This window comes from Enoplosus armatus, chromosome 12 (assembly GCF_043641665.1).
Source record: "Enoplosus armatus isolate fEnoArm2 chromosome 12, fEnoArm2.hap1, whole genome shotgun sequence".
In the NCBI taxonomy this organism is placed as follows: Eukaryota; Metazoa; Chordata; class Actinopteri; order Centrarchiformes; family Enoplosidae; genus Enoplosus; species Enoplosus armatus.
Window position 1 is genome coordinate 3,275,001 of NC_092191.1, and position 21,899 is coordinate 3,296,899.

Consider the following 21,899-nt stretch of genomic DNA (forward strand, 5'->3'; position numbering starts at 1 on the left):
TGTGCATTTACATGTATATATGTATGTGTATATATGTGCATATACATGTTTATATGTATGTATGAATGTATGTGTGAATATACATGTATAAATGTATGTGTGCATATACATGTATATATGTATGTGAATATATGTGCATATACATGTTTATATGTGTGTATGAATGTATGTGTGAATATACATGTATAAATGTATGTGTGCATTTACATGTATAAATGTATGTGTGCATATACATATGTATGTGTATATATGTGCATATACATGTTTATATGTATGTATGAATGTATGTGTGCATTTACATGTTTATATGTATGTGTGCATATACATGTATATATGTATGTATGCATTTACATGTATAAATGCATGTGTGCATTTACATGTATATATGTATGTGTATATATGTGCATATACATGTTTATATGTATGTGTGAATATACATGTATAAATGTATGTGTGCATATACATGTATATATGTATGTGAATATATGTGCATATACATGTTTATATGTGTGTATGAATGTATGTGTGAATATACATGTATAAATGTATGTGTGCATTTACATGTATAAATGTATGTGTGCATATACATATGTATGTGTATATATGTGCATATACATGTTTATATGTATGTATGAATGTATGTGTGCATTTACATGTTTATATGTATGTATGAATGTTTATGTGAATATACATGTATATATGTATGTGTGCATATACATGTATATATGTATGTGTATATATGTGCATATACATGTTTATATGTATGTATGAATGTATGTGTGAATATACATGTATAAATGTATGTGTGCATATACATGTATATATGTATGTGAATATATGTGCATATACATGTTTATATGTGTGTATGAATGTATGTGTGAATATACATGTATAAATGTATGTGTGCATTTACATGTATGTGTGCATATACATATGTATGTGTATATATGTGCATATACATGTTTATATGTATGTATGAATGTATGTGTGCATTTACATGTTTATATGTATGTATGAATGTATATGTGAATATACATGTATATATGTATGTGTGCATTTACATGTATAAATGTATGTGTGCATATACATGTATATATGTATATATGTGCATATACATGTTTATATGTATGTATGTGTGCATTTACATGTATATATGTATGTGTGCATATACATGTTTATATGTATGTGTGCATATACATGTATATATGTATGTATGCATTTACATGTATAAATGCATGTGTGCATTTACATGTATATATGTATGTGTATATATGTGCATATACATGTTTATATGTATGTATGAATGTATGTGTGAATATACATGTATAAATGTATGTGTGCATATACATGTATATATGTATGTGAATATATGTGCATATACATGTTTATATGTGTGTATGAATGTATGTGTGAATATACATGTATAAATGTATGTGTGCATATACATATGTATGTGTATATATGTGCATATACATGTTTATATGTATGTATGAATGTATGTGTGCATTTACATGTTTATATGTATGTATGAATGTATGTGTGAATATACATGTATATATGTATGTGTGCATATACATGTTTATATGTATGTATGAATGTATGTGTGAATATACATGTATAAATGTATGTGTGCATATACATGTTTATATGTATGTATGAATGTATGTGTGAATATACATGTATAAATGTATGTGTGCATATACATGTTTATATGTATGTATGAATGTATGTGTGAATATACATGTATAAATGTATGTGTGCATATACATGTTTATATGTATGTATGAATGTATATGTGAATATACATGTATAAATGTATGTGTGCATATACATGTATATATGTATGTGAATATATGTGCATATACATGTTTATATGTGTGTATGAATGTATGTGTGAATATACATGTATAAATGTATGTGTGCATTTACATGTATAAATGTATGTGTGCATATACATATGTATGTGTATATATGTGCATATACATGTTTATATGTATGTATGAATGTATGTGTGCATTTACATGTTTATATGTATGTATATGTGAATATACATGTATATATGTATGTGTGCATATACATGTTTATATGTATGTATGAATGTATGTGTGAATATACATGTATAAATGTATGTGTGCATATACATGTTTATATGTATGTATGAATGTATGTGTGAATATACATGTATAAATGTATGTGTGCATATACATGTTTATATGTATGTATGAATGTATATGTGAATATACATGTATATATGTATGTGCATATACATGTATAAATGTATGTGTGCATATTCATGTATTTGTGTATATATAAATGTGTGTGTGTGTATATGTATGAGTGCATTTTACAATGTTGACTACTCCTCAGTAGTAACATTCACAGAAACACTGAAGGCGTGACCTCGGTGATGTTGTAGTAATATAGCATTGTTTGTTTCAGAGCTGTCCGGCTACAGTGGAACCTCCCAGCGGAGCCATCCAGCCCTGTCACATCAGAGAGGCTATTAGAAGATACAACTACAGACACACAGTAAGTACACACTACATGTCCATATTCTTTATTTCAAGGATTTGTTTGAAGTATTTCCAAGTCATTCCTGTCCATACTGTGTGTGACAACACTGTAAAAGATGGGGAACAAAAAAACTGTCCTTTTTCTGTGCAAAAATTGCATTCTGAAGTTCGGTCAAAGTGGGTATACTTTCTCTTTGCTTTTCCCAGTTCTTTCTTGCGGAGTTGCTTGTAGGTTTGTTGATAGAAGAAAGAGGGAATTACATACTAAAAGTACTAAGGAGGACACCCACTTGATTTGGCTACCTCAGACTGCAGATTTTGTCTTGATTTTGTTTAGTTTGGAGCGACTCTATCACCTCACAGCCAGCATGGACACAATGAACAGTGACCAATAGTCCACATGTAGGTTTAAAGTGTTATTAGCTGCTGTAATGGTTCAACTTATACATGGACATGCTTCTATAGTAAGCAAAGAAAAAGGAGAGGTTGTTTACACTGAAATTTACAGGCTTATATATGTTAAAACAAATCCCCCTCTTTCTTTCTCTCAGAGTGCTTATTGGAGGAGTGGGATGGCCTTCCTCGCTTGCTGAAGATGCAACACCTTCTTTAAAGTACCTGCACAAATTGTTTTTTTGGTCCTTTGTTGTAATAAAGCCTTTTCATTAAGCTTGTGTTAGTTAGCTTTGTTAAAATCTACCAGATTAGCATTTGTTAAAATAAAAGTTTAGTTTGCGCTTACATCAAATCTACTCCAGACAAACACTTACTGCAACTTTGTCATTGTTGAAAAGAAACTTTATTGGTCACTAATAGAGAAACACAAGGGACTACTGAGCATGCTCGAAACTCAGCTTGTGACATCATGGCAACACGAGCACATGGAAGCGGGACTTCTCTGGAATTGCCGCAAATATTGAAAAACAAAAAAAAAGGGGTTCAATACGACGACTCGGAGGGATGAAGAGCACTAAAACATGTTTGTTTGTTTGTTTCTCAGAGTAGCTGTTAGCTTGATTTCAGTGTCTCCATGATGAATATTTGAGTGTGTGTGGGGCTCAGTATTTCTGGGCACTGTTATGCAGTGCCTCCCTCTCCATCAGCAGCTCTCCATATCTCTGCTGAAGTTCTCTCTCTCGCTCCATCTGCCTCTCCACGTCCTCCCGCAGGGCCTAAAACACACACAGAAAGAGGTCATGCTGTTTATAATAAGTCAGCAAAGTCTGACAAAGTGTTTGCTTTGTCACAATAGCCAAAAAGATTCCATTTAAAATGACAAACAGGAGAAAAAAAACTGCATTTTTCACATTAGAGAAGCTGGAACCAACAGTTGTTAGATATTTTTTAGCTCGATAAACAACTTAAATGATTAAGCAACCATCAAAATTAACTAATAGATTGACTGACTAGAACACTGTACGCTTTTTGGTCAATGTGTGTGTGTGTGTGTGTGTGTGTGCGTCATAAATGTTTTACCTCTTTTCTCCTGGGAATCGCAGTATCCTCTTGTTTCTTCAGCTGAGTGAAGGTCTGGAGCTCTGTGGCTGACTGCTCCACCTGGTGGTTACCATGAGTACAACATTATTATTACAATAATAAAATACTAATTTATTATTATTTCCACACTGTAATCTGCAGTTTGCAGGGAAACTGAGTACAAAGTAAGCCGTTTATCAGTTAATACTATTAATATTTCATATTTCACAGTTGGATCTTTCAGCTAATTCTTCACTGACAGGATTGATAAAAGATTTAAAACTCTGTCTCGTTCAGTACCTGTTCCCAGAGTTCACTGTGCTGCTTCAGGAGCCCCAGGGCTCTGGACTGAAACCCTCCCAGCAGGATTTTGAGTTTTTTCTCCAGTTTAGCTGCTTTCCGGGCCTCTGCTGTCATGTGGCCACGGTTCACCTGGAGGGAGACAGGTACAGCGACCTCAGTGTTTAGACCAGAGCTCTCATATAGCATTTTAATATTTCAAAATGGAAAAGTAAACAATTCAGGGTCAAGTTCTTTTAGCTTTCCATGTGTTTTCTTACATCTAGTTTTTTCTCCAGGCTTTCAATACGGTCTTTCTTTGATGCCAAGTTGGCTCTGGTGTACCTGTTCTGAGCAGGTAGATATAAAACCTGCAGAAAGAGAGAAGCAGACCAGGTGAAAAAACAGCTACTGATCAAAGGTTGATTTCATGTGGAGGATGAAGGTAGATAAAAGCAGTCTATCTTTGGAACAGAGGGATGCTTACCTGTCCGTAGCATTCCTCCCACACCTGGCTGTAGGCCTCCATGCTGAGATCACCGTGGCCCATTCCTGCCTTCACCACCTCCATTTCTGTTGCAAGTACTGCCTTTGCCTGTTTAATAACACACAGAACACCATTAATAACCACTTCTTATATACAGTGCCTCTGCATACAGGTTATATTGCAACTATCACAACACTCACACACACGTTTTTAGGACCAAACTGAAACAATCAGTCAATTCATCAAACAGCCGATCAACAGAAGGTTTACGGTTTTGATAATCAGTTAATTGTATGAATAACTTTTGAAGTTACGACGTGCGTGTGTTACCTGCTCCATCTCCTCTGTGCTGACTGGCTTGTAGGAGTGTGTGTCCAGGTACGCTATATGCGACGCGTTGTTCGATGTTGAGGCGGGGCCTCTGGTTTTGCCGCGCTGAGGCTGACTGGCTGCGTTGGCTGACGGGTGGTGCAAGCAGTCGTGGTGCAGCATGGTAATCATTTCCTGTTTGATCAGCTCCTCAGCCAGCTGGAGGTCCAAGAGCTGCTCCATGGAGGCCGGACGGAGGACGGACTCGTTTACCTGCAGAGACAAGACTGATATCATCATGCTGATACAAATAAAAGCCGTTATGTTCATAATCATCATCCTCCTGGATTCCAACACAACAACCATAAAACAAACCTGAAGGTTACACATCACACAACGATGTCAGTGCAAGACAGGGTGTCTTCATTTTGTAAAACCTTTTAACGCCAGCTAAAGTTTAGAGAAAGACTGGTTTCACAGTGTACACAAACTGACTGGGTTGTTTTCTCATCATCATCTGATTATTTGCATTGTGGAACTCGAGTTTACTCCAGAAAATGCTAAATTAGTTTTTTTGTTGCCCAGTCATTTGAAAGGGGGCTGATGAGTACAGTGAAATACACACCGTCCTGCTAGATACTGTCAGTGATGTTAACATTGTCAAGTTGATCGAACCCTCAGGAAGTGGGTGTGTTTGTTACCTCAGTGGGTCTGGGGAGGTTCCTCTGAACAGCAGTGTGTCGCAGCTTCAGCTCCTTCTCTCTTTCTGCGTCCCGCACAGCCTGACACACACACAAACAAACAAACCCAAATGTATACTCTTGTGTGTATGCCCCGTAGTTCAAATAAAGCTTGTCAAACTACTCAATAAAATCATGTTACCCCCTAACTGAGACTCCACAATGCTCTGGCGTCGTGTGCTTACCTGCTTGCGTGCTTCCACGTCTGCAGAGTCCTCTATGAACCCCGTCTCCGTCTCTGTTTCTTCAAGTTCTTTCTCTGCGTTTTCCGGAAGAACGATCTCAAAGTCGTTTTTGGGAACAGGAAGTGACATCAGGCCCTGCCTCAGCTGCTGCAGGCTTTCCCTTTGCTATGTGTGAGGGGAGAGAGACAACAGTTAAGTCATTTTATTTGAATGCTTATTAACTATTTTAGTCTCAATTTTGTTGGCTTTGTTTTAGTTGGTAACATTCAGTAAATACAACATACTGTATGGCATCAGAAAACTTAACTAAATTCCACATATTCAGAAGTGAGTGTGAGATGTGTATTTACAGTATTACATGTGTGTAAGGAGTGTGTATTTACCAGGTGTTTAGCGTATGCAGGATCAGCTAGTTGCTCCTCACTGTTAATATTCAGTTTGTCTCTCAGTGGCGTGCGGAGGGGGGTCAAACCTGGGGTCACTGCCCCACGCGGGGTCATCGCTCCTCCAGCTTGAGGGGTCATGCCCTCTTGCCCCTGACCTCCTCCAGGGGTTCTGTTGGAGATGACGCGACCATGAACGTTAACATTTTCAGTCACTGTCATTTAAATGTACCGAGTTAGATCAGCACAGCGGCGATGGCGTCATTACCTGAATGGTGTACTGAGAACAGTGTTGGGTGTCTGGACCTGCTGCCGCTGAGGCGTCACTCCACTGAAGTCGCTCTCGTGCAGCGGCGTGTTGAGGCCTCCCTTCAGAGGGGTGTCGATGTTGGTCAGAGCCATCAAGTTCTGAGCTTCCTAAAGAGACAGACAGACACAGGTAGTAAATATTTAACACTGAAGGTTTCTTAATATCCAAAGATGTTTATGTAAACTGTGTCTGATTATGTATTTTTGCACCAACATAAGATTTTTACTTTTTTTAACTCACACATATCAAAGAAAACATGTAAAGATTAGTTGAAATAGTCCTAAAAACTGCACATAAACAAACCTATTTTAGCATGAATCTCTGAATTTGGTTATCAAAGAGTTGTGACAGAGATGTATTTTATAGTTTACAGTTTTTAGTTCTGCACGATGTCCATATATACAAATCCACATAAAACATTATTGATACAAATAAAATGCAATCATGTAGTCAATAAAATAAAATAAAATATATACGCCTGAAATGTACCTCACAAGTACTGGTTACCCGACTAGAAATAGACTTCTGTGCATTTGCAGTCTGTAAATAAGTACTCATATATTCAGCGTGTGTCTGTTACCTGCAGTATCCTGTCCTGGGCAGCAGGGGTACGGGGGGTACGTAGCCCCGTTGCCATGGTGTTGGTGACGCTGTACTCTGACAGGAGGGCTGAGGAGGCAGAGTTACCGCTTTCACTCTCCTCGGCAGCTTGACGGGCGACCTCGCTGGCAACACCCAATTTGACGACTTCTTCCAGCTCAGCATCACTGATCTATGGCGAATGTTAAATTAGACATAAATAAATACAGTATCTTGTAAAAGTGGATCAATTAAAAATACTGTGTACTTCACATAAATCAAGAATATCTACAACAGGAAAAGTTTAGACCAGCTAGATGTGAGAGATTTATAGGACATCACAGTTAAAGTGGTACAGGTGTTGGTGTTTCGTGGTTACCTGTGGGGTCGGTAAAACCAGTTTGGAGCGTTTCTTGGTGAACTCAGCCACTCCACTGGTCTGCAGGATGGCGGAAGGGAGATCACTCTCTTTCTTCTTCTTGATCTTCTGTTTATCCTTCTTTCTCTCCCTCTCCTCTTGCTCACTACGCAAAACATAAACACACACAAGCGGTTTATGAATGAACACCATGAGTTATAAACCGTATGTGTGTATAAAATGTTGTGTATAATGTTACTGACTTGCGTAGTTCTCCGTCCAAGTGCTGCTGTCTGAGTCGTTTGAAGTTTGGCTCCAGAGCGACGTACTGCTCCATGCTGGTGTCATAGAAACCCTTCAAATAAACAAAATTAAACAATTACAACATTAAATTGAGCTCAAATGCTGTGCTGTTGTTGTGGGTTCTGTTAAAATGAACAAAAAGAAATGACAGTTAGTTTGTTACCTGTGCAGGTTTCTTTTCGAAGGGGATTTCAGCATTGTAGTCTACTCCTCTCTTCTTCTTCCTCTTCTTCTGAACATCGATTCCTGCAGCTCTCAGCTCTCTGCGCTTCTGCAGAGCAGCCAACCGCCTGTAGCAGAAAATGAGGGACACTCAATTATGTCAGTTTTTTTGTACATGTCAGCAACTTTGTCCAGTATTTGTAAATACTGTGTGTTTGTGTGTGTGAATATGTACCTGGCTTCCTCCAGCTGTTTCTCTCTGGCCTTCCTCTTGGCTTTCTTGCCCTGGGTATTGGCCAGTCGAGCCCTGGCCTCTGACAGCATCTCCAACTCATCTATAGATAGTGAGACAGACAGACATACACAATTAGTTTACTTTGTTAGGACAGATGGTTTGTAATGTAAAAGACACCTGTGAGAGCACATACGTAGATATTCAAAGGACCAGGGTATATTCTGTCTGTTGGATCAGATAAAGTTAAAACAAGTTCAGTCTCTCCATCACTGTTGTAAACATGTTAACATACCTTCATCCATGTCCACAGGGTCGGGTCTGGCAGGTTTAGTTTCAGGATTGGGATCGATCTCTCCTGGTTTTAACTTCCTGGGGTCATCTCCCACTTCTTCCTCATTGTCTCTTTGTGCTGCCTTGTCTCTAAACACACAAATACACATAAATTGTGAGATTTTCCAATAATCCTAACTCAATTGAAATACAGTTTATAAATGAGTTTTAAAATCATATAAAACCGTACAGCAGGTATTCATAGTGCTCCAGACACTGGGCAGCAGTGCGTCCTATGATGGGAGCAATGGTCCTCCACTGAGTGGGCATCAGCTTGGCCAAATGAAGCAGCTTCTCCTCCTCTTCTCTGGACCATTCTGTTTTCTTGATGCTGGGGTCCAACCACTCGTACCTGCAGACAGACACAAAGCCGAGGTACAGGGGCTTTACTTAAACAGGTAATCTAATGGAGATCAAGAGACTTCAACAAACATAGCCAGTTACACACAAGTCCATGTGTACAAACACCAGAAACACACAGACATCTCTTAAAACTTCAAACGGTAGAGTTTTAGAAAATGTTTGCAATGGAGTTTTTGTTATTGTCGTAACATGTCTTTGTATCCAGACTCACCATCTGGCTTTACACTGTTTGGCAGACTTGCGGTGCAGCAGGGAAGCGATACGAGACCACTGGTTTTTCCCATATTTCATCACCGCTGCCTTGAGGATCTCATCCTGGATAGACGGGAAGATTAGAAAGGAGACGGGCACAAAATCATAAGTATTATTTCGCCACGTCCAATTAGACCTAAATAACACTGATGAACAACAAGAGATACCTTCCATTATCACCGTGAGACAATCCCATTGCTGTCAATCAGTCTGACTGCTATTCTCACTTAACGTTAGCTCACTTGCTAACATTTGTAAAGTCTTACAGGCTGCAGTAATGCCTGCTAATGACGTAGCCATCTTTACTGACTAAATACGTTACTGTTTACACAACTTCTCACAAGCAGTAACTCTTTCGACATAGCTGACCGCAAATAAACTACATTTGCTAAGCGGGCTAAATCCCGTGAAGTGAGCAGCCAGCTTCATGCTAGCTCAGACTCATAGATTCACGCTTACTGGTTAGCATCATGCTAACGCAGCTAGCCATGTAAACACGTACCTCAGTGTTGCGCCAGACGCCTCCTTTTATCATAATTCGCGGCATCTTCACGGCTTGTTGCTCTCTCCTCCCGCAGTAAAGCTGTTACAACTGACTCTCAACCAGTTGTGAAGATAAGTGGCGTTCACAATGTACACTCAAACAAAATCCAACACGGAGAAATGCGAGGGACCAACGAACGTGCACAACACCGGAAACTTGTGTTCCAGAATTCAACGAGTCCGCCGAAATGCATTGTGGGTATTATTCCACAAGTGTTGTGAGGAAATCTGTTCCCCCCCAGTCGATTAGTGTTTCCGCTTTGCTGCAACCTGAGTCCAAATGTATTCCTTTCTCCAATCAGTCGTTTTGTGCGATGTTTAAACTAAACCAAACCTCACCTTAATCACAACCAGCTATCTCTCCGACGCCTACCCGCAACCCAACACGGGCTCAACCACTGAGGGCGACGGTTTCAGGGGACACTATTCGAGGGGGAACAGACTAATTGCCACAACGAGCGGTTACACGGTAGTAGTCCAACAGCAGTTATATTCCTGGCTAATGTGGTTGTTGGTGTACTAGGAATAATACACAGGACTTCGTCGCATCGTTTAATTGTAATTCGCTTAATGTAATGTTCTATAACGCTCACCAGGGAGCCTCGACTGTGTTATTGAACCTCAATTGTCAAATGCAATAGCGCCCCCTTACGGTTGTAGATTATACCTGCCCTTGCGGATACATTTGCTCAGACCTACGCAGTATTAAAAAAATACAGTTTACACAGAGTATTTAGACCAATATTTAGGATTTCATTCCAACTAAAGACTCCACGTATGTCACTAATCAAAAGCACTCCATACCTAAGCAACGAGATAGTTTTTATTTTACCATGATGTTATGATTTAGAGTTGCTTGCCTACAGTTTCTTGGTGAGGAGGTTAAAGGTGCATGCGTACCCCGAAACTCCCCATCTATATAACCTTAAAAAAAACCCTTAAATATAGAAAAGGCGCAAGTAATTTTAAGGGATAAAACAACCCCTTTTTGTACTAAAATCAAGCATCCATTAACTCCAGATTGATGTTGTACTCTGGGAACTGCCATTGGTGCAGCATGACATCATGGCCTGCTAGTTGTTGCAGTAAACAAAGTGCATTCAGTGCTTCAGCAAGGTCCAACTACCTACTAATATTCACACTAAATGCCTGGAAATACACCAAAAAGCAGTCAGATATCTGGAGCGATGATGTTTTTATTTCAACTCGGTATCTGAGGTACATATTTACTGATTTCACACAAATGATACCAGGCTACATGTATGTTGTTCACACGTTAGCACGACACGGAGAACACTTACAACAACATGACAACAGACATGCACAAACAAGGCAGAGACGGGAGTAAGCACTGGTGGCTCACCGCACCGACCAACCGCTGGCCAGAACATAAAGAACCCATCAATCACAATGGGTGATATCACTGACTTGACGGGGCGGAGGGGCAGACGGAGGAGGAGGAGGAGGAGAGGGGGAGGAAGAACAGACGAGGAGAGGAAGGAGAATAAAAGAGGAGAGGAGAGGGGCTAACACCTAAAATATTAAGACAAATTGTAACACTGAGCACCATAATAAACAATAAATATTTTCAGTATTGGCAATAAATATCAATAATCTCATAAATAACATTATCATCCCCTTTCAATAACATATATCTTTAAATCTGATATGAGCTGCACACTTTCCCATCAAATTGTATAATTTACGTCACTGCAGTGGACACACACACACTCACACACACACACACACACACACACACACACTCTTTTTCTCTCTCTCTCTCTCTCACGCACACACCTTTTTATTTTTTTACACCTCTTCCTCTTCAAGTACAATTCTGTCCAGTGTTACGAGAGCAATACTGTAGAACCAGGGGCACAGGGTCATCTAAAGGTGGTTTAAAGGTGATGCTTAGCTAGTTGGGGGTCACATGCAGACTGATATGTACAACTGTAAACTCCCTCAGTCCCACCCTCCCTCCCTTATACCTTTCTGCCTCCCTTTCTATTTTCTTTTTGACCTTTTTAACCACCAAAAACACTCAATTCTTCCTTCCTTTAACTACCAGCCCCGTCTTCCCTGACCTTTCATCTGTCTTTACCACCCCCCTCTCCCTCCCTTTCTCCCCCATCTCTACATTTGTCTATTTCAGGTCCCCAGCGTCTCCCTGGATGGTCTTTTTGATGCGGAGCAGCATCGTGGTCAACCACTGGTCCAGACGAGACACCGAGTCGAAATCCTTGACGGCCTCCGTGAACGCCTCGCTGTTCTGCTCTTCGTGGGCTTCTAGAAGTTTCTGTGGCAACAAAACATCAAACTTTACTAACACTAAGGGATAATGAGTGTTTTGAACATAACACAACGTTTTAAACCCTCATGGACTCGGCCATATGGACATATTTATGCAAATTACCTAGATTACATGTTGCTATAACATGGAAGTGCTAGTTTATTTAAAAGAAATGGTAGAAGACATTACTTATTTAATATAACTGATAATTAAAACTTTTCTGATCACTGGCTGCTTCATGAACTTTAATACAATATTTACAAACATGCCGAAGGTCACGTGAAACATCTTTTTATTGGATAATAAAAACTCTTTGTGAGTGCTCGGGTAATATAAATCACTTTTGAATATATTAAAGTTTTAGCTCGAGTCGAGCATGTTTACTTTTACAAAATGTTACAATAGAAACGGAAATAAATGTACCTTTAACAGTTTGAGCTCTCTGGAGTCTGAGAAGGCTGGGAACATCTCCTCATACTTCTCTATGGCCAACTGAAACACACACACACACACACACACACACACAAATGCATTCATATTAGGACAACATTCTGGATGCATGCTTACATCAGTAGTGTGTGTGTGTGTGTGTGTGTGTGTGTGTGTGTGTGTTACCTTGGCATTCAGTTCGTCCACTATGAAGTGACACAGTGAAGCCTTGAAGAAATACTCTTTAGCATTGTACTTCAACAGGGGATTGTCCATGGTGTTCATAGCAACCTGAAACACACACAATGATTGACCTTTAAGGCAGCAGGTGATCAGGTAGGATGTCCTTATAATCTGTTTTGTTTTCATTTGTTTTGTTTTATTTTTGGTTGCTGTGCTTTGAGGTGCTATAGATTGTTTTACACACTGAAGCACTCTGCTAAGAAAGGTTCTATATAAATAATGTTTATTCGTATTATAGAAAACGATCCCATCAAACCGCACAAAACAATGCAATCAAATAAAATGACACGGCAAACTACAGCCTTGAGTCAACAGTCAAGATTTTATTATTTACAAATGTAATATTTAGTAAAAGGGATATTGTCTTAATTTGCATGTACAGGTGTGGTAATTATTCTGTTACCTGTTCATAGATTTCAATAGCTTTCTGGTACTGCTCCAGCTGAGCGCTGTAGTGTCCGACCTTCAGAAGACATTTGTTGGCTGAGCTGAAACACACAAACAAAGAAACCCACGAGTTAACGGCTAATATGTGTGTTTTACAATTGTTTATGTTTATGTGTATTGTGTATGTTTGCCAGCTTCACTGTAATAAATCTATGGGAGCCATTGACCACCTCATCATTTAGACTCACTGCACCAGCGTCAACAAGCTCTCGTGCACCGTCACTGTGCAACACAATTGTATAAACAGGTTAACTGAACACAAATTAGCTACATAGTGAAAGTATATATTTACATACATGCATGATATAGGTATGTATTTGTCATGTATAGGGCTGCAACTAATGATTATATTTTCACTATCAATCTATTTGCCAATTCTTTTCTCAATTAGAAAATTTCAGTAAATCGTCATCAAACAGTCCAACACCCAAAGATATTCACATTACTGTAATGAAAGAAAAGGAAAAGCAGCAAATGTTTTGCCATTTTTGCTTAAAAGGTTTAAGAGTATCAAAATAATTGCAGACTAATGTTCTGTTAACAGACTGATTGATTACTTGTTTCAGCTCTTCTCATGTATGTGTGTATTTAATACCTGTTAGATTCTTCTCCCTTGTAGTAGTCTGCTGCCTGCTCATAGTGGGCAATGGCCTGAAAACAAGACAGCAGAGAAGATCATCTTCATTTAAAAAATCTGATTTCTACTAAACAAAAATGTAATTCCAAATCCCAAAGACTGAGTTCAGGAAACAGAATTACCTTCTCAATGTCAACCAGCTCAGCCTCATAAATCTCCGCTATAGTGATGTGATGTTTGGCTGCGATGGTGAACCGGCCCTGTAACCAACACACACACACACACACACACACACACACACACACACACACACACACACACACACACACACACACACACAGGGTATTAATCAAAGATAAGAATGATTGCCATGTGGAGCAGTTCAACGGTTGAGGCAGAGCTTACCATGTCAGTGTAGATGTCAATGGCCTGATTTAGACAGTTGATGGCCTCTGGAAGGAGACAGATAAGAGGGTGAGGAGGGATGTTATAAATACAAGGAAACTAGAAAGAGCCTGCTGAAGCCTTTTGAGTCCACTCAGTCAAACTAAAACTCTTTCAGTTTCCTCCCCCTGCGACTACTAACCTGCTAACCTACAGTATTTCATTAAGCTCCTCACAGGGAGGCGGGAGGGCTGTTGCAACATAACCCAGATATCAGTTTTCCTGGAGCAACGCAGGGACCCATTTTAATCCTCCAACAAAACCACCTCAGGGTCCCGACTCTCAGCGTGTGGAGAAGTGATACAGAAGTTTCCCCTTTCATCACTATCTTAATTATGAAGAAAAAGAGACAGCTAAACATGAAGTAGTAGTACGAAGAAGTACTCTGGTCTTTTACTTTAGTAAAAATAGTAATACCACAAGAAATACTCATCATGCAGAATGGCCCTTCACAGAATAATATATATTATTGGATTTCAATTACTGATGCATTAATGTGTTCATCACTTTAATGTTGCAGCTGGTAAAGGTGGAGCTAATTTTACTTTATATTCTGCTGGGTAGCTTGTGATTTTACCCCTCAGGATCAATAAAGTCTTATCTTAACTTATAATAATGCATCATCATTTATTTGTTGATCATATTTTGTATTATTAATCTCAATCCGCAAAGGAACTCAAGTTGTCAAATAAAATTAGTGGAGTAAAAAGTACAATATTGCCTCTGAAATGTGGTAAAGAAAATGAGAAGTACAAACCTCAAAACTGCACTTCAGCACAGTACTTGAGTAAATGTACTTTGCAGCACTTTTTAATAGAGTTTCCCTGTTTAGACTGTAGAAAAACATGGACCAAACAGCTGGGTAACATCTCTCAAATAACTTGGTCTAAAGGAAATCAATAATCTGACACAGAGGAGGGATGACGAGGCAGCAACCACCACAGCTGAGCACAATGTGCAGAGACTAAAGTTGATCCGAGAAATATGCTCCTCTCTTTAGGCCTTTTCAAAGTCAATGAGACGTGGTGCAACTTTTCATGAGCACTGGGCAAAGCCCTCTGCTTTAAAACAGATGGAGTGGCATCAAATGTGGCCTGAAAATCAGCCACAAGTATGAGAGAAGAATCCTGATTGTTACGACATCTGAGATTACTGCAAACAAAGAATTAAAACTGTTTCCTTGTCTGTACTTTAAATGTAGCATCAGATGCAGTGAAAAAATACTCATTAAGTCAACTATCACCAACATTGTATTCTATTCAATCCTGCCGCACATCCTGTGTTCACTCCACACTTTTCTGCCACAATAGCTCGAGACTGCAGACCTCAAGTCTCTCATATTCCTCAAGAATGATGAATGAAAACAGGACCGCCAGAAAACGAGGTTTCCAGGTTCACACGCATGTGGATTTGCATGTAAAAAGGATTTTACGTCTGGCTCTAAGCATCATAAAGTTGGGAACAGCCCAGAAGACCACTGAAACTTGCAAAGCCATAACAACTGGACAACTCAGTAGATACAGAGGAAGGACGGCACAAGGAATGGCAAGTGGACCACAATTAGAGTTGAGCAGCAACCAAAATAAAGCATGAAACACACATTCTTGCATGTGCCTGTACCACCAACATAACCATAACTGGTTAATTAATAAAAAAGGCAAATGTGGGTAAACTGGTGGCAACATGACGGTGAACTCTGCAGAGAGAGCTGGAGGTGCTGTAAGGGAGCACTGCAACAGTCGTTATTCCACTAATATACGACTGATGACTGGATCAGAGGGCAAACAAATAAAATCCCTAAACAACACATACACACATTATTTTAACTCCCACGTGACGTGAATCTGTGTTTTTATCTCGTGACTGTCAACAGCAACCTGCCAAGACTGGAACTCAAGTCCAAATCCAAACTATAATACCACGCCCGATTATCTGTGTATCCACTCGTTTACGAGCTGTTAGCCAAACATTATTACCTGATGTTTTTTTTCTTACATAACAAAAGAGATAAACATGTTGTTTTTTTTCTTGTATTTGTGAAGAAAGGAAGAAACAGTATGAGATGTAAAGACTTCTGTTCAAGGTTTGTTTAAGTGTGATAGACACTTAGAATTGGATAATTGACTCAACTATGTTTGTGTTTGCGTGTGTGTGTGTGTGTGTGTGTGTGTGTGTGTGTGTGCAGTAAGACAGCAGTGCTCACCCTGTGGGTCGGCCTTCTTGTAGGCGTTGCCGGCGTCGACGAAGCTGGTGGCAGAGTCCAGTTTGTTCTGCAGCTGCATGTGGAGCCGAGCGGCCTGACAGAAAGCATTCCCAGCAGCTATTCACACACACACACACACACACACACACACAGTTTGTATGGGACTAGCTTAAATTAATGCAAATGTAATCCAAATTCAGTTTCTAGTTGCACTAAACCTGCCTTTGACCGAACACTCCTCATGTTTTAATTTTTCCTCTCACTGAACTACGTGACTGCGTTCTGTCGACACACATCAGGAAACATCAAAACACACATCTGAACAGCTACATTCTGCTCAGTATGAGCTATTATTGGCCCATCTAGAGCACACACTGGTTTCTGCTGCCATGAATGTCTCACGTATTTGTCCACGCTGTCCTGGATTTTCACATGTGAATCCACCGTGTGTGTGTTTATATGTTTAAAGCTCTTATTGCTGTATGTGGTAATATAATCACTCTCTGCAGGCTGCTGAATCATTTATATCCTGTTTAAATGTAGATGGAGAAAAACATTCAAATAAATGTGTGTGTGTGTGTGTGTGTGTGTGTGTGTGGGTGCTTGTGTGGGAGTTTGTTTATTTGTGCACAGATTTATGTGTGTTTTTTCTGTTTGGTATGCAGTATGTGATGTATCTGTGTGTGTGTGTGTGTGTGTGTGTGTGTGTGTCACCTACCACTCCAGTTCTTTGCCATCTTAAACATGTTGGCTGCTCTGGCGTACATTTCACAGGCATCCTCCACCTTATGGTTTCCCCTGTAACACACACACACACACACACACACACACACACACACACACACACACACACACACACACACACACACAAAAGGCAAAGACAAACAAAATTAATAATTTTGTTTGTTTTTTTTAATTTGATTTCAACTCCATGAGCTCATGAATTTGTGACACATTTTGAAAATAGAAAAATGTTTTTTAAGTTAATTTTCTCTGCAAACTGTAACTTTGACTTTGGCTCTGACATGACTGAATGTTTTAAAGTAGCTTGCAGGTTCGTCCAGCTGCAGGACGTCATGGAGGAGGGCAGCTGAGGTTACGTTCACCCTGCAGCTGAAACTCTCTAAAATTGAATATTTTCCCTCCTATGAGGCATAAATCTTAAATAAAACAGAAATAAAACTCAAATGGACGTCAGTTTCATATTTGCCTCATGTTCATACAGCAGCATATTTGTTTTTTCTAGTTCACACAGTGTTTACAGCTCTGCGAACCACATGGAGGACCGTGAGTCAGGCAGCCATTGTAGAGACAGCGAGGTCGCAAATTATGATTTGTTAATTATAAGTGCATAACAGATTTGTATCTGGTGAATGGGATTTACAGCCATTACTGAATCCATAACGTTAATGTCTCTCTCTGCGTTTCTAGATATGATTGACGGAAGCTGATTTCCTCCATTTTGTTGTTTACAAAGTGTTACAGTCAACATCTCCCAGAGGAAACTTTCCAGGACCTGCCTGCTGTAGAAAAACATGCAACAACAAAGATGTTAAAACATGTTCATTTTGCCAACAATGACGATCCTGCTTCCTGTCAAAGGAGACCAGAACTCATCACTGATCATCACTTGTTCTGGTTTGTGAGCAGAGGTGAGAGATCCTGTCTTCATTATTTGTCCTCTGGTGGCTTTTCCAACGCTCCTACAGAGGTTGCAGGTTGAGCGTCACAGTATAGTGTTTCGTTATAATATATATCTGTTCCTGCATCAGGCATCACAGTTAAGCTATGAGAAGTACATTTCTAGTTTCTGAAACACAGGGTTATGTCAGTGTTAAGGAGAGTCTGCATACATTTTAATATCATGCATGTCCGCTTATTTAATTTAATACACAGTAGATCGTCACAACCTGCCAAAACTACTGAATGACCCCAACAGAGTTTGCTTCATCTCTGAACTCGGGCCTGAGGCTCATTAAAAAAACATGCTGGTACTCATGTGGGGGAAACAGATGTGACCCACTTCAGCTCTCAGGTTTGAGGACAGCTGCCTGATTACAGAAGACATGATCAAGTTTATCTGTGATATTGATTTTCTATCATGAAGACATAAAAGATTTAGAAAAAGGTGGTTCGGGTGATTAACAGCACGGTGGTGGGGGCCTTTCAAGGGGGAGGGGAGCATTATGCAGCAACTAGATTTGAATTAGACTAGTTTGGGTTTAAAAACTCAAATTGAGGAACTACAAACTGTCTGACTATGTGCAGATTGGTTAGCAAGTATCAATCCAATTGAAAAGTTACAGATTAAATTGGTTTTCTTGTGGTTATTTACATCTCATGTATTTTGTAATCATGGTCTATAAGAATGGAGCAGTGATTTCCATAATTTTATGGATGAATCAATCGAATCAGGACTGCAGCTAACAATTATTATCATTATCAATTAATCTACCGATTAGTTTCATGATTAATTGTTTTCTACAATGTCAGAAAATGGCTTTCAAATGTGTTGTTTGTCCCACCAACAATCCAAAACCTGATATTATTCAGTTTATTATCATATTAGACAAAGAAAAGCAACATATTAAAAAGCTGTAAATGGGTAATGTTTGTTTAATAAATAACTAAATTAGTAAATGTTTAATAGATACGTACGTCAGTCCAGTTTTGAGATACTGCTCGTTCCCTTTGGTCACTATCTATCTATCTATCTATCTATCTATCTATCTATCTATCTCGATCTGATTCAGGTTACATCATATCAAATTTATTTTCTGGTGTTTCCATTTTACTTGTAAACATCCGCCCCTCCCACACAGGAAGGCCCACTCCCATCCGCTCTCTCTGTCTCACACACGCGCACACACACACAAACCACACAAAAAAAAGAAGAAAAAAAAGAAAAAGAAAAAAGCAGCCCCCGCATCACCACATCACCACCGACTGACACCGTCCTGGCTGCGCTGCTCTCCCCGTCTCCCTGCATCTCTTGCCCGGCCTCACGCTCCGTAGGAGCCCGATCACATCCCGCAGCAGCAGCAGCAGCAGCAGGCGATGAGCCACATTTACATTTGTCTTGCGTGACAGGCCACGACACGCAGGCCACATTATCTGCGATGACAGCTCATATTTTTTGGCATAAAACAGACGACAAAAGGCGCTCTGATGATCCGTGGATGAATCTTTCAGAAGGACACAATGTCATAGTGAAAGTTACCAGCTGCTGTGGGGATTTATAGAATATATTACAGGCCTTTAAAATATAAAAGATAACAATACAGGCTTTGATCAGGCCTCTAAAGCTCTTTATTGAGCACCACAGAAACGCAACAGGAATATTAGAGTCATATTATATATTGTGGAGATTTCTCCGTCACGGACAGCAGAAGCACTTCAGAGGCTTTGACGGGCCCCGCGAGCAAGAATCTCTCCTACACATCAAAATGAGAGCGAGAGGGAGGTAAACAGACACAGAGGGGAGAACAAGAGCATCCTTTACCCGAACATCCCTCCGAGGAAGGATCCGGACGCTTTGACCTTCTTGTCGGCTTCAGCCATCAGCTGCATGGCCTCCTTCTCTTTGCCGGAGTTGTCCATGGCGAGCTGGGTCTGCCGCTGGCGGAGTGATGGGAGGAAAACAGGCCGATGTTCCGCAGTGGACGGAGAGGAGAGCAGAGGGGGTCGACGTCTCTGCTGGTGCTGATGCTGAGAGGCTGCAGCTCTTCTTCTACGGCGAGAGAGAAAAGTCATTCGAGACTCACTGCTGCCATCTGCTGGAACTAGTGGGAAAGGCAACAACTAGAAGTAAAAAAAAATAAAAACCCAAACATATTTACTCGCTTACCTCTAGAGGTGTCCAGTCATGCAGATGTCCGTCTCTGCACATGATATTTACAAATTACATTATAAAAATGTAACAGCAACACCGCTTTCCAAAGCTCTAGTTACTCTGGATGATCACTGTGAACATGTTTTAATAGGAAGTATTTCTTCTGCATAAAGCTCCAAAAGTTGTCAAATAAATAAGCAAATAAGAGTTTGAACGTAAGAGGATCTAATTTCTCTATGTCTAATAATTAGGCCTACTGTATGTTCATTTCTTTGCTTCATGCTGACGTGACGGCTTCATTAACGTCTGGCCACTGGGGGGCAGTAGAGCCCCACAAGAAGCTGACATAGCATATACAGTAACAGTGGATCACATGACTGCAGTACTTGCATGTGAAAGGTAATTATCATCTTACGCAGTTTATGGAGCGTTTCAGCAGCTTTCTGCTCATTGTTTTGGTTTTCCGGCCCACAGCTTTACTGTTGCTTTACTGAGGAGCTTTGGGATCATGAGTATAAATAAATAACTTCTGTGGGTTTGAGCAACGCTAACATGTAAGAATGGACCCACTGAAGGTTTAAAGAAAGTAACAACAATAGTAAAAAAGGATGCAAACACGGCAAAACAAAGATAACGCATCGTGGAAGTGAGATACAAATTGTACAGCCAAGGTAAAACAACAAAGACAAACAAATAAGCAAGAAAACATACATTGAATATAGAGTATATAAACTGTATATAACTACTCATTAAAGTCACTGTCAGTGACATCGACAGGGAGAAAATTCATTGTAGTCCAGCAAAATAATAACAGCTTGAAAGCCCTCCTCCACCTTCCTCCCCCATGACAACTACAGCACACTGCCTCTCTGTGAAAGCCCACATTAAAGTGCTCAGACACAAAATCAAGTTTTGTGCACAGACACGAATGCAGTGGGTTTGTGTTGATGTGACTGACAACAGTAATTACCTCCTCTCACACGGCTCATCAGAGCATCCTAAGAGTTAACACAGCGGAGATCTTATAGGACGGTAGCATTAGGAATATCAACTGATGATGAACTCACGTTTAGATCAAATATTTTTAATAGTCGTTGAATTAAAATAGCATTCAGTAAAACCAAGAAACAATTCAACTGGCGGAGAAATCCAAGACAATAAAGCATGCTCAGTTTAATCACTAAAGCAGGGGTGCGTTCAACAAGGCATTTTGTTGGAGAACCTCAGCCACTTAAACATGTGTTTAACAGATAATTTTGACCTAAAGTGTTGACAGAATAGTGAGGTACTTTAATGTTGTAGAGTTAGCAGCTGAGTCTAAAATATTGCCATCGAAACTGCAGTGTAGGCTACCTTCACGAGGTCAGGAACAGACCGTGGCCGAGATTGTTTAATATCAATCAACAGTGGCTTAAATTTCTTAAACGGTTCCCTGCAAAAAAGGTTGTTGAACACAGCTTAAGCTCCAGTTGTTTACATCCAGAGGAAAAGCAAAACATGGAAAATGTTCCAACAGATATTTTCTGGAAGATCACTGTACAAAGAGTGACGAGCTCCATTCATTTTACATTTTTACAAAAAAAAGGTCGACTTTGCACTCTGAAACGATTTCAACAGTTTTATAAAT

General features: G+C 39.7%; 3 protein-coding genes across 6 annotated transcripts in view; 1 reads left to right on the forward strand and 2 right to left on the reverse strand.

Annotated features, from left to right (window-relative positions):
* The window catches only part of supt3h (SPT3 homolog, SAGA and STAGA complex component), a 9,259-nt gene extending 6,077 nt beyond the window's left edge, over positions 1-3,182 (forward strand). The window contains exons 11-12 of the mRNA XM_070915976.1: positions 2,440-2,529; positions 3,065-3,182. Of these exons, the coding sequence (XP_070772077.1) occupies positions 2,440-2,529; positions 3,065-3,106 (132 nt within the window). The 3' untranslated portion in view covers positions 3,107-3,182. The remainder of the gene's footprint in view (positions 1-2,439; positions 2,530-3,064) is intronic.
* A 113-nt stretch (positions 3,183-3,295) lies between these two features.
* cdc5l (CDC5 cell division cycle 5-like (S. pombe)) lies at positions 3,296-9,900 on the reverse strand. The gene is made up of 19 exons (XM_070915925.1): positions 9,767-9,900; positions 9,224-9,327; positions 8,840-9,001; positions 8,612-8,739; positions 8,320-8,419; positions 8,086-8,212; positions 7,883-7,974; positions 7,641-7,785; positions 7,263-7,454; positions 6,641-6,789; positions 6,373-6,544; positions 5,990-6,154; positions 5,766-5,846; positions 5,086-5,337; positions 4,756-4,863; positions 4,550-4,639; positions 4,290-4,421; positions 3,990-4,070; positions 3,296-3,685 (listed from the first exon to the last, which is right to left on the reverse strand). Exons 1-19 carry the CDS (start codon positions 9,809-9,811, stop codon positions 3,572-3,574), a joined length of 2,439 nt encoding a protein of 812 aa, XP_070772026.1. The 5' UTR covers positions 9,812-9,900; the 3' UTR covers positions 3,296-3,571.
* A 2,050-nt stretch (positions 9,901-11,950) lies between these two features.
* On the reverse strand, positions 11,951-20,040 carry napba (N-ethylmaleimide-sensitive factor attachment protein, beta a). Of its 4 annotated transcripts, XM_070915871.1 has the most exons (11): positions 19,943-20,040; positions 18,460-18,462; positions 17,159-17,238; positions 16,441-16,557; positions 14,199-14,245; positions 13,976-14,053; positions 13,812-13,867; positions 13,173-13,257; positions 12,713-12,817; positions 12,521-12,589; positions 11,951-12,103 (listed from the first exon to the last, which is right to left on the reverse strand). In XM_070915871.1, the coding sequence occupies exons 1-11, from the start codon at positions 20,038-20,040 to the stop codon at positions 11,951-11,953; spliced, it is 891 nt and encodes a 296-aa protein (XP_070771972.1). The 4 variants fall into 4 exon arrangements, with proteins under 4 accessions (XP_070771972.1, XP_070771973.1, XP_070771974.1 ...); XM_070915872.1 differs by lacking the exon at positions 18,460-18,462; XM_070915873.1 differs by lacking the exons at positions 16,441-16,557; positions 18,460-18,462.
* Between the last annotated feature and the right edge of the window lie 1,859 nt (positions 20,041-21,899).

What these genes read in the sequence shown, in the direction of transcription:
- cdc5l (XM_070915925.1), bottom strand. Translation starts at nt 9,811, where the DNA reads ATGCCGCGAATTATGATAAAAGGAGGCGTCTGGCGCAACACTGAG. An exon ending in TCGAAAAGAAACCTGCACAG is followed by an intron (nt 7,975 to 8,085) that starts GTAACAAACTAA and finishes GTTTATTTGAAG; the next exon opens with GGTTTCTATGACACCAGCAT. An exon ending in GCCTGGAGAAAAAACTAGAT is followed by an intron (nt 4,422 to 4,549) that starts GTAAGAAAACAC and finishes GTCTCCCTCCAG; the next exon opens with GTGAACCGTGGCCACATGAC.
- napba (XM_070915871.1), bottom strand. Translation starts at nt 20,040, where the DNA reads ATGGACAACTCCGGCAAAGAGAAGGAGGCCATGCAGCTGATGGCTGAA. An exon ending in CAAGAAGGCCGACCCACAGG is followed by an intron (nt 14,246 to 16,440) that starts GTGAGCACTGCT and finishes GTCTCCTTCCAG; the next exon opens with AGGCCATCAACTGTCTAAAT. An exon ending in TGGACGAACTGAATGCCAAG is followed by an intron (nt 12,590 to 12,712) that starts GTAACACACACA and finishes TGTGTGTTTCAG; the next exon opens with TTGGCCATAGAGAAGTATGA.